At 37.3% G+C, this 16,968-nt stretch overlaps 1 protein-coding gene across 1 annotated transcript; it reads left to right on the top strand.

Annotated features, from left to right (window-relative positions):
- Positions 1–1,788: 1,788 nt before the first annotated feature.
- Positions 1,789–16,721, top strand: LOC149848915 (KH domain-containing protein At5g56140-like). The gene is made up of 7 exons (XM_089998153.1): positions 1,789–2,025; positions 3,339–3,424; positions 12,510–12,655; positions 15,215–15,334; positions 15,418–15,534; positions 15,883–16,026; positions 16,126–16,721. The coding sequence occupies exons 1-7, from the start codon at positions 1,907–1,909 to the stop codon at positions 16,273–16,275; spliced, it is 882 nt and encodes a 293-aa protein (XP_089854279.1). The 5' UTR covers positions 1,789–1,906; the 3' UTR covers positions 16,276–16,721.
- The last annotated feature ends 247 nt before the right edge of the window (positions 16,722–16,968 follow it).

The raw sequence follows: 16,968 nt of genomic DNA, 5'->3' as shown, positions 1-16,968 counted from the left end.
TAATGGATTCAACATGTGTTTTTGGATCAAGTTTGAAATCTTATAAAATCAATTTTATTTGGATTTGGATTTCAATTAATTTCTGCTAGATCTAGGATCCTTGCCATCAAAAAATATGAATTCATCTTTTTTTTTTGGGATAATCAAAGGGAAAACCCTCCCCGTCATCAACGGTACATTGGCTTAGGTCCCTCTGTCCACCGAAGATTACACCTAACTTTGACCTTGAGGCAAGGGGTGCCACCTGTGGGTTTCCAACTTGTGACGTCTCATCAATTTGATGACATTCACACGTCCTCTTACCAGATGAGTGGGGAGCTAGACAACTTAAACTTGGCTTGTGTAATGGGTCTAAAACAATGATCCAGAGCAAGGTTGTTAAATGCGATGAGGCGAAGCGAGGCGTTGAGCCTGCGCTTCGCCTCTGAGGCGTACGCCTCAGGTACTGAGGCGCACGCTCAAGGTACTGAGGCGTTGCTGTGATGCGCCCCTCATCAACCTCCGACCAGTTGTGACCACCGACCACCGGAGTTGCTGTGCTGCAGCTGCTGCTCAGTCTTCTCCGACCACCGGACGACCGGCATATCCCTCGCTTCCGTACCAGCTGGGCGGTGGTCCTTCTCTTACTGCCTCCCCTCCCACCGCTGATCCAGAGCCTTAACGGGATAAAATTTCATTTAGGGCCAAACTTTTGATGTTAATTTAAAAAATGAGACTTATGTTTCTGAAATTTCAGATATGGACTATTTTTCTAAGAACTACCAAACAAGGGCTTGCATGTAACATTATCTTTTAACTCATGTTAAATCATAAGTCAAATTACAATAATAACTTTCACCCTTAAGAGTTCGAACCAACGTTATCAGTATCGGTATCCGATATGCATTGTATCGGCAGAAAATCGATACTCTGCAAGCCTGAATCAGTTATTTTTTAATAAATATAAAAAATACCAAAAAATAAATTTTTAATATTATTTTAAAATTATTTTAATGTTTTTAACATGTGACATGTTATGATTGATACATAATAGTTTTTTATTATTTTTGAGCCGATACAGAACTATTCACGAGTATCGGTATCCGCAGATACAGCTGAATCTGTGTCCATCAGGGACAGATACCGATACTGACAACATTGGTTCAAACTGTTTACATTATGCTCTTTATGAGAATAAATAAATATTTGTAATTTTCAAAGGACAATACAAACCAAAAAAAAAAAATCACATTTTTCAAGATAATAAATTGTGACTTGAGATCTGTACATGAGTGTTTTCAATTCAAGAAAAGCATGAGCACTTATCAGGTCAAAGTGGGCTCTAACAGATTACCGTCAGAGCGGATCCTGGCATCCATAACGCCGTGGATAAACCTATGTTTTCAGCTGTTTATTTTGCAAACTCTAAAAGTCGTTCATCTAAGGCATCAACGGCTCTAAAAAAAAGTGAGACTCATCTAAGAGATATAGTTGACATTTTGGATGGCAGATGGATGAACGACAGAAGGATGAGTTCTGGCGGTAATCGGTGCTCTAACCTGATACCCACTCGAAAAATGTGGTACATATTTGGGATTTTAGAAAATTGAAGCATATTCTTAAAATTAGGGGTAAAAGTTCGGCCCCTAAATGAAAATTTTCCTACATTCTTTGATAGTTTTAAACGAGAAATAGTGGGACGGTTAAGCCAGGGAACCACGGGATACAGATGAGATTTTAGTTGTATGGAGGGGCTCAGCCTGTCACTGTGCAGCAGCATTAAACACTAAAATTACAGAGAGGGTGCGGTTCGTCTCTCTCTCTCTCTCTCTGCCGCAAGATATAACCGTGGCATACAAAGAGCGAGGGAGAAAGAGAGGCGAGCGAGCAATCACCGCCACGATCTCTGTAGGAGAGAGAGTTCGAGATGGAGATGTCTTCGGGTGGTCGGTACATGGCCTACTCACCATCGCCGTCTACGGCGCCTCAATCCCCTCACCTATCCGGCATTCGCTCCGCCACCGCGGCTCTCGTGGAGCAAGACAGGTATCTAGGCGATCCCACTCCCTCCCTCCCTCTGAAATTTCGGGATGGAATGAATCGGATTAGCAATTTTGATCTGATCTTGATGATTCCGCCCCTAGATTTTCTCTCATCTCTCTTTAGTCGCCTTTTGAGGTCGAAAGACTCGGATTTCTTGAATCCGTTGATCGAGTCTTCGTTTTCTTTGTATTTTTTTTTTTCGGTTGATAAGTTCCCTATTTTTTTCCCTTTTAGTTCGGTTCGTAGATTTGACGGAAAAGATCTCTCTCTCTCTCTCTCTCTCTCTCTCTCTCTCTCTCTCTCTCTCTCTCTCTCTCTCTCTCTCTCCTTTTCCTTTCTTTTTTATCGGTGTATTTGTGCTAGATCTTGCGTTTTTTGTGGATCGGATGGATGATGTTACTTTTGTCTTGTTAAATTTTGCGTTCGATCTTTTATCCTTTTCCTGTGTGGAACTTTGGCGTGAAAATCTCAGGGTATCATGATTGATAAGATCGATCTTCGTTTCCTTGGTTAGATCGTTCAGTGGATCCTATTTTTCTCCTATTTCATCGCGAAAAGTATGTTGCTTTTGTTCGTGATCTTAGATCTTAGTCCCTCTAGCCTCGTTTTTCTTTTTCTGATGTAGAATTTGCTTGAGGTTTTTTGGAGCCTTTTGGATTTATTTTTACTCTGTTTCCGTTTTGCAGTTTCTTTCGTGGAAAATCTCTTCGTGAGCCTGTCTGGTCATTTTGCATGAATTCTGCCAATTTTCTTGCTTTGTGCGTTATGAAAAAACTTGATCCGATGTCTTGATTGTAATCTGTTGAAGTTGCTCATGCGTTTGCAATACATATTTTCCCGATTGCTTAGTTTTAAAAAGAAAAGTGCTATCTTGATCCATTGCCTGTCAACCAAAAGCTTTTCTTAGTTTTCCAATATTTGGCTGATCCATTTATGTTTACATATTGAAGTACTTCTGTTGAAATCTACTGGTACATTACGAGATGGTTTGGTTATTATCGTTTTTTTTCTTTTTCCCCCGTTTTCTTCTTTATGGTCTTGTTCCAAACTCAGTTTTTGTAGTCATCTCTTATCCAAGCTTCGGTTGATTTACAGTTGCCAACTCTTGTGCGGGGTAATATTTTGATTTGATTGTTGGCCATGTAGGAATTTTAGGTAAACATGTAAAGTGTTTCTTGCTCTTGCACTTTTTTCAGTCTTCTAATGTTCTTCACAAAAATGTTCAATTTTGGGAAAGAATAAGCAACATATATTTTGTATCTGATTCAAATCGTCGGTCATTTCTGTACTGATCTATTGGATCCAACTACTGGCAGGTACCTTTCTGATTTGCTGGCAGAAAGAGAAAAGCTCGGGCCTTTTGTGCAAGTTCTTCCCCACAGCTACAGGCTCTTGAATGAGGGTGAGCTAATGGTTCTACAAATAATTTTATCTTGTGTAATTTGGTTGCTATTATTTGGATCTTAGGTGCCATTGTTTTATTGTCTATCCCATGCAGTTCTTTTACAATGCATAGTGTTCTCGACTCCTCTATGTTGATGATGCTTTTACTATAAATATATATGTGTTGATGTGCTATGTATTCTTGTGGGTTTAAGCCAATATAGAATTGTTGAGCTTCAGTATCATGTGTTAAGACTTAAGACAAATGGCTATTCTTGCATGCAATTAGTTTCAACTGCTGTGGATTCCAGAAACTGAAGAAAAAATCAATCAGCTAGCCTGTAAGGAGGGAATAGGAAGAGTGACCAGTGGCTTTGTAATGGAATGTTGTGATTACAGAAGGCATAGGAGGAGTAAATTGTTGTTAGCCTTTGGAAGGAAAAAAGTTGAGCCATGAACGCAGAGATATGTAAGGTGGTGGGTCATAATTTCTTACTCTTCCTGGTTATTGAGATCAGAAGCCAGTGCAGGGACTGGAATGCTTGGGCGCAACAACATGTGCATTACTGCTGGGATGACACACACTATCATCTTATGCTTGAACAAAAAGGTGCCAACACATGAAAATAACTGTTGGTCAGCTAAATCCATACATAGGTCTTCAATTGGTGATTGATAATGCATAGAGCATGTAACAAGATAGCCACCATATCTTTGGTCATCTATGGGTAGTGAAGTAGTAGAACTTGGTGATTGGGTGAATATAGTGTACAGTTTTATTATGCATTTGTTTGTTTCTCTTGAATAATAACATATGAAACTGACATTCATAAAGATCAAAAGGATGATTTAGTAATTGTTTTCTTCTCTTTTCTGTAAGCAGAATTCATCTTCCTTGTGTCATCTAAAATTGTCTTGGCATTTTGAAATAGTTCATTCATTAAACTTTAAACCTCTTCCTGCAATTCTAGAATTCCTGGCAATTAAGGGCTTCATTTCCCTTTTCTAATCAAATAGCAAGAGGAGGTTTCACCTCTTTGGGTATTTCGATAGAATGTCAGATGTGATCTGCCATCAAGTTCGATTTGGGATCTTGTTTTCGGGAAGGGGATGTAAAAGTATCTCCAAACAGGATACTAAGATCAAGACCTTAATATTCTTGATAATAAACCCGGCACACATGCGCAATAAGAACACTTTAGAACACTTGTGCACAAAAGCACAACTCACAAAAACTCACAAATGCACAAAGGCATAAAAAATATTGGAATCACTTTATTGAGCACTTGGGCTTTGACTCAAAGCCATGGGAAATACAAGAGGGGGAAGCCCCTATTTATAAGGAAGCAAAGGAGCAACATAGGGGGCTCCCAAGAGAGTCGTTGGGAGCCCCCAACGGTCACATATGTGACCGTTGGAGGCTCCCCAACGACTCTTTGAAGAGCCTCCCTATGTGGCACAAAAAACAAAAGAGCAAAAAAAAAAGAAAAGAAAAAAGTAAAAAAGAAAAGAAAAAAGAAAAAGCAAAGTTACAAGCATATTCCAAAATGGAATATGCGTAAAACAGGAATTTATAGAAATACCCTTTTGGGTGGATAAGAAAAAAAAAATATATATATATATATATATTTATATTTATATATATATATAGATATAGATATATATACATATATACATAGTATATATGTATATGTATCTATATATATATATATATATATATATGAATATAAATATATATGAGATTACAAATATCGATACATAATTTAACACCCCCCCTCAAACTTAGGGCAAGATGACCGAGAGTTTGCCAAGGAGAAAGTTGAATCTTGGGGCACATAAGGCTTTGGTGAAAAATCTGCCAACTGATATTCTAAAGTAACATAAGGTAGATCAATGACTCCTTTTAAGTAGGCTTCACAAACATAGTGATAGTCCATTTCAATGTGCTTAGTCCGCTCATGAAAAGTATGATTTTTGGCAATGTATATTGCACTCTTGTTATCACAGCATAGCTTAGTGGGCCCTTTAATAGTGATCCCGATGTCTTCAAGCAACTGATGAATCCATACAATTTCCATGGTAGTAGTTGTCATGGCACGATATTCAGCTTCGGTCGAAGATAGAGAAACTTTTTGTTGCTTCTTACATCTCCATGAGATTAAAGAATCACCTAAGAATACACAAAAACCAGTGGTGGAGTGACGGTTATTTGGGTCACCTCCCCAATCAGAGTCAGTATAAGCAATTAATTTTAACTCAGAAGAAGATGATAGAAAAACTCCCTTATTAAGAGTACGCTTTAGGTATCTTACGACACGTAAGATGACACTCATGTGAATAGAAGTTGGTGCATGCTGAAACTGACTTGTCGTATGCACTGCATGTGAGATATCTGGTCTGGTAATACTCAGGTACATCAACGATCCTACAAGTTGCCTGTAGGGAATAGGATCAGAGAGAAGAACACCATCATCAATCTTCATTTTAGCTCCTACTATAGCAGGAGTTTCACAAACTTTATCATTTGTAATACCTGACCTGTCAATAATCTCAGATGCAAGCTTAGTTTGAGACAAAAAATACCCTTTATGAGAGTATGCTACCTCAATACCCAAAAAATTAGTTAAAAATCCCAAGTCAGACATTTCAAACTTATCCTTTAAAATTGATTTTATGCTTTTAATCTTTTTAGAATCGCTTTCGGTTATAAGCATATCATCCACATATAGAAGTAAAATAACAATCCCTGCATTAGATTTTCTAACAAACAAAGCAGTATCAGTAAAACAAGATGAAAAATCATTTTCTAATATTACAGAGTTAAACCTATCATACGAAGCCTTGGGGGCTTGTTTTAAACTATAAAGTGTTTTTCGAAGGCGAAACACTTTTCCTTTAGGAGACTCCATTCCAGGGGTTGCATCCATATACACTTCTTCGTTTAGATCTCCGTTTAAAAAAGCATTCTTAACATCCATTTGATAGATGTTCCACTTGTTGATTGAGGCAACGGTTATAAGACATCGGACGGTGACCATTCGAGCCACCGGGGCAAAGGTCTCTTCATAATCAATCCCATATTCTTGACTATATCCTTTTGCAACTAAACGGGCCTTGTATCTCTCGAAGGACCCATCACTCTTAGTCTTAACCTTAAACACCCATCTACACCTTATTGCTTTCTTATCTTTAGGAAGGTCTTGGAATTCCCATGTCTTTGCTCTCCTTAGAGCTTCAAGTTCATTATCCATAGCGACTATCCATTCGGGACATTTTCGTGTCGAAGTTTTTAGGTTCTATGTAAGAGTGAATGGCGCTTAGACAAGCTCTATATTTAGGTAAAAAAGGGGGTTTTCTCTGTCTGTCGGTCCTACGAAGGTTTTCCTCACTTTGAGGAGTAGTTCCACTACCATCATCATATCTTTCGAGGGCACTTCTGAAAGTATTCCTATCTCTATGAGTGTAGGTTATGGGATCTTTATGTGGTTCCTCATTGACATGTTGATGAACCGTTGGGGGCACAAAATTGGTTTCATTATTACTTGAGTCATTCTGATTCGACTCATCATCACTAGTATCATCATCTTCAGTCAACAGATCCAACAAAAAAAAATAGTCTATATTCTTGTCATTAGATTCAAATTTTTCGAAACCACTGATATTTTCCAAAAAGCTTACATTTCTGGAAACATATAGTTTATCATTTTTAATATCATAACAATGAAAACCTTTTTGAGTTTCAGAATAACCAAGAAAGGCACAAGGAATGGCTTTGGGGGAGAGTTTGTCATTTTATCAGTAAGGACAAAACATTTACATCCAAAAACCCTTAACCTGCTATAATCAGGTTCTTTTTCGTATAATTTTTCAAATGGGGAAACCTTGTTCAAGTTTTTTGATGGGAGTCTATTTATGAGATAGACTGATGTAAGGGTTGCCTCAACCCAGAGTCTTTTCGGAATATTTTGTGAAATGAGCAAAGTTCGTGTTGTTTCAATAATATGCCTATGTTTTCGTTCAGCCAACCCATTTTGTTGTGGGGTTTTAGGACAAGATTTTTTATGGAGAATACCATGATTTTCAAGATAGCTTTTGAATTCATTGAAAGGATATTTGCCACTCGAATCGGTTCTAAGAATTTTTAAACTTCCATTGAATTGATTTAAAATCATCATATGAAATGTTTTAAAAATCGAGAGAACTTCATGTTTATGTTTAAGAAAATATATCCAACTAAATCTAGTGTAATCGTCTACAAAGATAGCATAGTATGAGAAACCTCCTTTAGATATAACCGGAGTCGGACCTCATACATCGGAGTAAACAATTTCAAAAGATTTTGTTGTAAACATGGATCTTTGAAAAAAAGGAAGACTTTTTATTTCCCCAAGAATACATTCATTATATACAAAATTTTCATTACAAAGATGCTTAATAAAAGGCAAATAAGAGATTTTAACAATGTTGGGATGACCCAATCTCTTATGCCATACATGAATATCTTTGTTTTGAGCAACATTACAAAATTGGTTCTTGGGAATTTTGAGAAAATCAACATAGTAGAGGTCTCATTTTCTAGAGCTTTTCCCAATCAACTTCCCGGACTGGCGATCCTGTATCCAACATTTATTAGAAGAGAATTTTATATTGCAATCATAGCCCGAGAGTTGAGAAAGCGAGAGTAAATTTAAGTTTAGTTTTGGTATAAGACGAATTTTTGGAATAAAGAAGTCTTGCTTTTCAAAACTGCCCATTCCTTTAATTTCAAGAGGTGTTCCATCCGCCATTGAGACAAAAGATGGAAGCGAATTTTTAGAAAAATCAGAAAGAAAACAAGAACTTGGAATCATGTAAAATAATGCACCGGAATCTAGGAGCCAAGATGTCTTACCGAGAGAAGAGGAGGATGACATAGCGGCTCCGGAAATGCCTCCTTTGCGAAGAGGTTGAAGAGCATCCACAATTTGTTGAAGGGAAAGAGGCTCATTTGATGAAGAAGGTCGTTCCTCTGGTTGGGATGCCATAGCCGCGACAAGAATTTTCTTCCATTTGGGGCAAATGGGTTTGATATGCCCGGATTCTTTACAAAAATGGCAAGTTAATTTGCTATAGTTTCTTTTGCCATATCGATCGTTTCCTCCTTGACCTTGATTTTTGAAATGAGGAGGTTTGTAGGTCTTCATATTATTCTCGGGTCTTGACACAACATTAACCGCTTCATAATCATTTTGAGAAGGTGCAGCAAGGATGTTAGGATTATTTTTACTAATCCCCATACGGGTTTCCTCACCACTTAGCTTAGTGATAACATCTTCAATAGAGGGAGATGTGAAGGCGGATAGAAGAGAGGACCGAATTTGCTCAAATTCGGGTCTAAGTCCATTTAGAAAATTGAAGAATTGATCTTTCTCTAGTTGTTTGTGTCTTAACTCGATTGCTTCTCCGCTCCATTTTGGTTCGAGCATAGCAAGCTCGTCCCAAATAGATGATAGTTCGGCAAAATATTCACGAATAGACAAATCGTTTTGTTGAAGGGTCAATGCCTTCTTTTGGAGGTAATATTTGTGAGATAAGTCCCTTGAAGTATACATTTTTTTTAAGGTACAACCATGCTTCAGAGGCCTTTTTGAACTTAATGATATTGGCGTTGATCTTGGTTTCTACGGATGAAAAAATCCAAGACAAGATTTTGAAGTTCTTCATCTCCCACTCATCATGTCTTTTAGAATAATCTTCTAGGGCTTTTTGTCTATCTTCACCTTCAAGAATCTTAATATCCCCTTTTTCTGTGATTGTAAATTTGGGTTCGGGTTTCGATATTGAACCTTGAACGTACCCTCAAAGACCTTTTCCTTTGATATGGGCTTCCATATTGTCGGCTCAAACATGATAGTTCGAACCACTAAGTTTAAAATCAAGGGAGAAGTGAGAGTCGTTTTCACCCATTAGAGAGGGAAGAAGATAAAAAATAACACGTACCTCAAATGATTTTCAAATCTTTCTTGACAAAATATGCTTCTAAAATATTGCCCGAAGGAGATGATCCACTTTAAAACTTGAATAACTTGTATATGTATCTATATATATATGAATATAAATATATATGAGATTACAAATATCGATGCATAATTTAACAGGGGAAGGGTGGCCAGCATTGGTTTGAGTTGAACTTAAGTGGAGATACTTAGGCAGCTTCTTCTTTTGACCTTGACATGTAAAATCATTTGAAGCTAGAGTTTCTTCCATATCAAAATTCACAATAGGATGCAATCTGTAATCTCTCTCTCATCCACACGCATTATAGAGGAAAGCATCCTTCTGTTTTTGGGATTTTATACAAATGTATTTATTTCTTTTAAATATTTACAAGGATGCTACCCTCGATTATACTGTACCCTCTAGTAGAAGGCACCTGTTCTTCAACGTTTTCTTTATTTTTTGTGTATCAAGCCCTATAATATGATCTACATGGTTTATTTAGTCAAAAACATGTTTTGGATTGTCCAGTAGTGTTGTGTAAGTAGGATTTTTAGGAGCTTGAAAATTTGATGGTCTAAATTCCCCAAAATTTTGCAATTGAAAAATCATACTTACATTGAAAAAATCCAATGTGTGACGCCTAATAAATCAACCATGATGAACATGTCTGTCTGGTCACATGCTTGCAACCATAGCATTCTACTAAAAGTGCAGTACAGTTTATGTCACATGGGTGTGGGTACAGGTGTGACACGAGTGTGGAGCAATTTCAAAAATTTTGGACACGGGGACACGGCTATATATATATATATATATATATATATATATATATATATATATATATATATATATAATAAGATTGTAAATTTTAAAGCAAAAATAAAAAAGTAATTCTATTGAAATAACAACACAAACTTACCAAAATATAACACATAAAGAAGCTTGTGAGTGTGATAACAACAAAACTTATCATAAATCTGCCTCATCGTCTGAAATTAATTTTAATAAATGGACAAAAATAGACTCGGTCAAAGTTGACCGAGTTCAAAATGTGGATGGACTCGGCCCCTGTGCGTTGACCGTGTCCGAAGCCACACCCGTGTCGGGGCGTGTCGACGCGGGTGCGTCGACCTTTTAGCCAAGTCCGTGTGACTCAGAGTACCGTCAAGTGCTCGAAATATAATCTTGATTTATATTTATTTTATGGAACACAATAAAGGAAACTTCTACAAGGTACAAACATATATTTCACATGGACATACATGCATGGGGCAATATAGATGCACAGCATGAGGTAGCAAGTTCATCAAGAAGTAGGACACATATGCACACACAATCATTCAATATTCCAAATGCTTTGTCCTTGGGTACAAGCTAAGAAGTCAAGACTCAAGATTACTAACAAAACGAATGTAGCATCACTGAGAAATTTTAAAAGTAAAAGGAATAAGCAAGGAGACACAAAAAAAAATTTGACCATTACATAAAACCAAGAGGTGGATTGTGTTGGCATTGTCAGATAGAATTTGAATACATCAATTTTTTTGGCATGTTCAATCTTTGTGATGAATAGGTTGGGTGCAGTCCTCCTTAATGAGAGGGACCTCTAATCTGGCTTCATTGCTAATCCAGGTTATGAAGGGTTGCCAAGAAACTAATTGAGGACAAAGTACAAAAGGAGAAGCGGAAATTAACAACTCACCTCCTAATAGAGAAACCTGTCTGGCTCTATGCAATCCAAATTATTCATTGTCTGGACCAATGTTTGATGTCTGAATGCGAATAGAACGGTTATGATGAGCTCCTCTCCTGAATGTCCCTGAGTGTCCTGTTCTTTTCTTTCCAGAGGAGTCACGGTCTCTTTATTTGATTCGATTTCATGCCACATTTTTTCATCCATGAAGCAAAGACGAAGTACCTGCATCTTAGAAGTTGGACCCCAGTTGAGGATGTCCCAATATGCCAGCCGTACTAGAAAATCCTGGTAGCAATAGTAGCACAGCCATATCTGAAAAAATCTGAATCATTGACGTATGGTACACATTCACTTGCTTATTGGTGGGTAGAAGTTGTAGATTGATGTGACAGTCCAAGTCAAACCATAACTCATGAAGCTCTGATACCCTGTTAATTTCTTTTCAGTTAACAACTAGTTTGAATTGCCCAACCAGATGGGTTCCTCATCAATTACAGTTTCATTGCTGGAGAATTTTCTTCCTTAATTTTTGTGCTTATTTTATCATGTCATTATTTTATTTTGCCTTTATTATGTTAACATCATCCAACTGTGGCAAGCACATGAGATTGGTTGGTGATCTTAAAATGAGTGTCAATTTGAACATGGAATACCTAATCAACTGCACGAAATTGGAGTGGCATAAAAAATGTTAATTATCTTAACAGTCATACATAGTACCATTCCAACTGAGGAACAACAGCACTTATGTAAAGCATAACTTGCTGGGAGAGTGAGCTTTTATGACTGATTATCATTTGGTTGACAGGAACAGGGCAATGCATGCTTACAAAAGATCTAGTTGTACTTCAATGGGTACTTCTGCATCATGTCTTTATGACAATTTTTTTTATCTTTGTATACTATTAACTCATCATCAATTAAAAACTAACTTTTGTTATGTTAACGTTGTAACTAGTTGAAATCACACCATCCCAATTATTTGGAGCATGTGAAGTTGCATATGCTAATAGTCAAAACTGCAGACATCCTTTGTTGAAATAGTTCATACAAGAATTGTGTTGTTACTGATTTCTGTTGCTTATTATATTAATGTATAATGTGCTGCCATAGGTAGTTGTCTGATTGATGTAATTTACAGCTGACACACCCAGAGGTTTCTCAAAAAAAAATTTGCACCAAATTTGTATTTTATCTTACTCATGTTTGGAAACTTTGCAATTTAAAAAGATCTGACCCTTTCCTTTTTCTTCTGTATATCATTTTAGAAACAAGTGGTTTTTGATTAACCTGGGAATGGTTTACTTTTTATACCTTTTTTCCAATTCATTCCACATAATGCTGCCCTGTCGTATCCATTTTTACCAGCTAATTTTTGAATACATGCTAACCACTATCTCTTGTTATTGAAATTGAAATTGTGAAACAGAAATATTACGTGTAACTACACTGTTGAGGAATGCATCATTTTTAGATCAGACTGGGCTTGAACAGGCTAGCCCACTGACTTTTGGAGGATTATTTTCAAATGGTGGAGCAGATAGGAATGTATGGGCAACAACATTCCAAACAGAAGTACGGATACTAACCATTAACATAACTCCTCTTTTTTTTCATACATTTAGTGCTAACTTGAATTCAGTTTTAGTTAGGAATTCTCACATGTTAAGTCTATTTGATTAAGCTTTAACATTTTTTCTTAGAAAATGACAACTAGATTGACATGCATTTAGGACCTACAGTCTTTGGTGGGATACTTAATTAATTAAATTATATTTATGATTTTTTTATAATTAAAACTATGTGCTTGAGTTGGTTGTTGGTGAGAGAGCACACATCTAAGTCGAGTAAAATGCTGCTGCTGTTCAAATTTCTGTCTTTGTTAGATGAGCTCAGATTTTCTGTTATGATTAAGGATCTAGATTATTTATCAGGTGCACCATTGCCTGGTGCCTCTTTGATTGGGCAAAGGGAAATGTGTCCAAGTACAAAATCTAAATGAAAAATTGTGAATGACAGTATCATTGTTTTGGTATGTAGGGTTAAATGGTTGTGGGGTTAGGTTGCCGTGGATTTCAAGCATAGATTGTTGTGTCATTCAGATGTGACAAGCCATTTTGGCTGGTATCTCAGGCTAGCTCTAACTTTGGTAGTAGGTGGAAAGACAAACCTGAAATTGGCTGGATTTGAGGCTACTGTCTTTGCCTTGCTCCTCTGCCAGGATGGGCGACAACTCTGTCTCTTGTAGGATTGCAACATTCCATTTATGATCTGGTTAACCCCTCAAAGAGCAAGGCATTCAACATGGGAGGATACCGGCGGACCTGATTGGGTTTCTCTATTTATTGGTGCCTCAGGTGTGAGCCAGTGTAGGCTTTGTTAATATATATATATATATATATATATATATATATATATATATATTTGTGTATGTATTTTTGTCTTATGTATATATAATATACTTTTTTGGTATTGTAATAGGTAATGCCCTCTAGGGGCATTTTGGTTTTTTCTTCTTGTAATAGGTTCTGTCTAGGAACAGATTTTTGGTTTTTATTTAGTTTTCTTGTTTTGGTCTTTTCACTAAAGACCAAGGGCACTATGGGCTTTGGGAAGCATCCCAAAGGCTATATTTATAGCTGTTGAGAGCTCCCTTAGCCCCATATGTTGTATATAAGGGACCTCTTGTCCCCTCCATTTGTTAATGCTTTTCCTAAGCATTCTACATCAATAAAAGATTATTATTTTATGTTTTTTGTGTTCTTTTACATGTGTTAATTAGTTGGGAGCTCCCTTAGCCCCATTTGTTGTATACAAGGGACCTCTTGTCCCCTCTTTTTGTTAATGCTTTTCCTAAGCATTCTACATCAATAAAAGATTATTATTTTATGTTTTTTGTGTTCTTTTACATGTGTTTATAGCTGTTGGGAGCTCCCTTAGCCCCATATGTTGTATGTATATAAGGGACCTCATGTCCCCTCCATTTGTTAATGCTTTTCCTAAGCATTCTACATCAATAAAAGATTATTATTTTATGTTTTTTGTGTTCTTTTACATGTGTTAATTAGTTGGGAGCTCCCTTAGCCCCATTTGTTGTATACAAGGGACCTCTTGTCCCCCCTTTTTGTTAATGCTTTTCCTAAGCATTCTACAACAATAAAAGATTATTATTTTATGTTTTTTGTGTTCTTTTACCTGTGTTAATTAGTTGAGAGCTTCCTTAGCCCCATTTGTTGCATACAAGGGACCTCTTGTCCCCTCTTTTTGTTAATGTTTTTCCTAAGCATTCTACATCAATAAAAGATTACTATTTTATGTTTTTTGTGTTCTTTTACATGTGTTAATTAGTTGAGAGCTCCCTTAGCCCCATTTGTTGTATACAAGGGACCTCTTGTCCCCTCTTTTTGTTAATGCTTTTCCTAAGCATTCTACAGCAATAAAAGATTATATTTTTATGTTTTTTGTGTTCTTTTGCATGTGTTAATTAGTGTCTCTTGTGATCTTGTGCATTTATCATTGATTGGATTGTGTGTTGTCCCTTTGAGGACTTGTGCTTGTGTACATTTAGGTTCTTTGTAACCATTGTTTGCACTTTGTGCTCTGTAGTGCCTTGGTGCCTTTGTATTATCTCTTAGTGGATTTATATTTGTGCTTGTGCACATTATACTTTTGCTTTCCACTTATTTCATTACAGGCTTTGGGCATGCTAACAAGACTATTTGTGTTTGCATTTTTGTCTCTCATTTTGTCATGGAATTGTGTAATTATTCTTTTTCATGTAGATCACAAAGAACCTTGCCTCTGGAGAAGACAGTGATACATGTTTAGTGGTTGGATAGTTTAGGAGTGAAGACAATTAACATAGGTGGTATGCTGGAATTACTTATGGCTTTAAATGCAATGTCATTCTTAAATCTGCCAATCATCTCCATTCATCACCATGTGTGCATACATCTTTTGCTGTCTGTATTTGTTTCCGCTTTTCTCTTTTCTTGTTTCATTTGTAGGTACTGCTTGATTTTTCTTAGTTCAATTTATGCAACAAGTTTGTCTTCATTTGCTTCTCTCAAGTTAATGTTTCTCCTGTTTTACCTCTTTCTGCTCTTTTTAATTATCTTTAGCTTTGTTTTGCAGAGGCTAAGAGGTTTGATGCCATCATCTAATCATGGGTGGCTTGGTGCACAAAGAGGTCCGTCAGGCTTTCTTTGCAAGAAATCATTTATGATGGAAATTCCTGTGGACAAATATCCTAGTGTGAGTCGATAAATCTCTCTCTCTCTCTCTCTCTCTCTCTCTCTCTCTCTCTCTCTCTCCTGAGAATTATGTTCTGGATGCAGTACAACTTTGTCGGCCGCCTGTTGGGTCCTAGGGGAAATTCTCTTAAGCGTGTGGAGGCTAATACAGAATGTCGAGTCTTCATCAGGGGTCGTGGAAGTATCAGAGATCCAGCTCAAGTAATCATATTACCTTGGTTGTTGGAGAACTTTTCAATGAGCCTGTGTTTTCTGTTTTTACATAGTACTGCTATGCAGAGGCATGTCATTTCTCTAGGGCCAGGCATGCCTGACCTGGTTGTTGAACTATGCGTGCCCAAAGTTATAGTATGAGTTTTAAATTATCATGGACTCTAATCAATTCAAGAACGCATGGTATGAGGATCAACTCATCATACTGGTGACAAGCATCCGGAGTCTGTGGATCAGTCTGATCCGGACGATCCTTGTCATTTGTCAACAAATGTCAAGGATAAAACTGTTATTGGGAGAACATGATCTCATTGCCTTCATGTATGTATTTGACAGGAAGAATTGATGAGAGGGAAGCCAGGTTACGAACATTTGAATGAGCAACTGCACATAGTTGTAGAGGCTGAATTGCCAGCTGAAATTATAGATGCTCGCCTTATGCAAGCACGTGAGATCCTTGAGGACCTGTTGATGCCTGTGGTACGTTTTGTTATCCATGTCCATTCTGCTGTTTCTGTCTTCTACCTTATTTTCTTTTGGCCTTTCTAACATTGAGCGCAAATCTGAAACTCTTTTCAGGATGAGTCCCAAGATTACTTCAAGAAGCAGCAGCTTCGAGAGCTTGCTATCCTGAACGGAACACTCAGAGATGACAGCTCCCAAATGTCAGGATCTGTTTCTCCATTCCACAACAGTCTTGGGATGAAGAGAGCGAAGAGGATGGGGTGAAGCAAAGGTAGCGGCATCATGGAACTCAGGTCTGCTATTCAATGCACGCTCTATACCCTTGCAGGTGTCAGTCACGTAGTTGAGTGAATTCAGGTGCTGATATGTGAAGTCCTGAATATCTACTACTATAAATGTTGGTGTTGAGTCTGCCTCTTGCCAGTGTCAAAGTGATGTGGACCAGATCGTTTTTGAGTTGTGGGTATTAGTGGTTAGCAAGAAACTGGATCCTGGTGGTGTAGTTGTTGCCATTGAGTTCATTGTTTTGATGCAGTGGAGTAGGGTAACGAGATTGTGTATGCATATATATGCCTGTGTACAAAGAGAGATGCAAGAAGCTTGTGCAGGTGGTCATAGGGAGAATAGCAATTTGCAATTCTTTCTTGGGATGCCGTCGATTACTTATGGTATTAATTTCTATAATATATTATTTTGTTTGTTTTTCAGTTTCTATCATATTTGCCATCATATTATGTCTTTCTGCTAGACGACTGATCCTTGAAATGTATTGTTTATCAGATCTGATCCAGTGTTCGGTGCTGAGTACTTTACAAAGCACTCGAGTTTCACAGACCATAGAGAATTGCTGCGCGTATAGCGATTTTCTGGGTTTATGTTTTACATAGAAAATTGCTACTTGACAGTGTTTGAATTGACAGGGTTTTGCGTGGTCTAAGTACTTGGCTTGGCTTGATC

Source organism: Nuphar pumila, chromosome 1 (assembly GCF_984573655.1).
Source record: "Nuphar pumila chromosome 1, dmNupPumi1.hap1.1, whole genome shotgun sequence".
NCBI lineage: Eukaryota > Viridiplantae > Streptophyta > Magnoliopsida > Nymphaeales > Nymphaeaceae > Nuphar > Nuphar pumila.
This window is presented reverse-complemented; position numbering and strand designations above follow the sequence as displayed.

What these genes read in the sequence shown, in the direction of transcription:
- LOC149848915 (XM_089998153.1), top strand. Translation starts at nt 1,907, where the DNA reads ATGGAGATGTCTTCGGGTGGTCGGTACATGGCCTACTCACCATCGCCG. An exon ending in GCTCTCGTGGAGCAAGACAG is followed by an intron (nt 2,026 to 3,338) that starts GTATCTAGGCGA and finishes AACTACTGGCAG; the next exon opens with GTACCTTTCTGATTTGCTGG. An exon ending in CTACAGGCTCTTGAATGAGG is followed by an intron (nt 3,425 to 12,509) that starts GTGAGCTAATGG and finishes ATTGTGAAACAG; the next exon opens with AAATATTACGTGTAACTACA.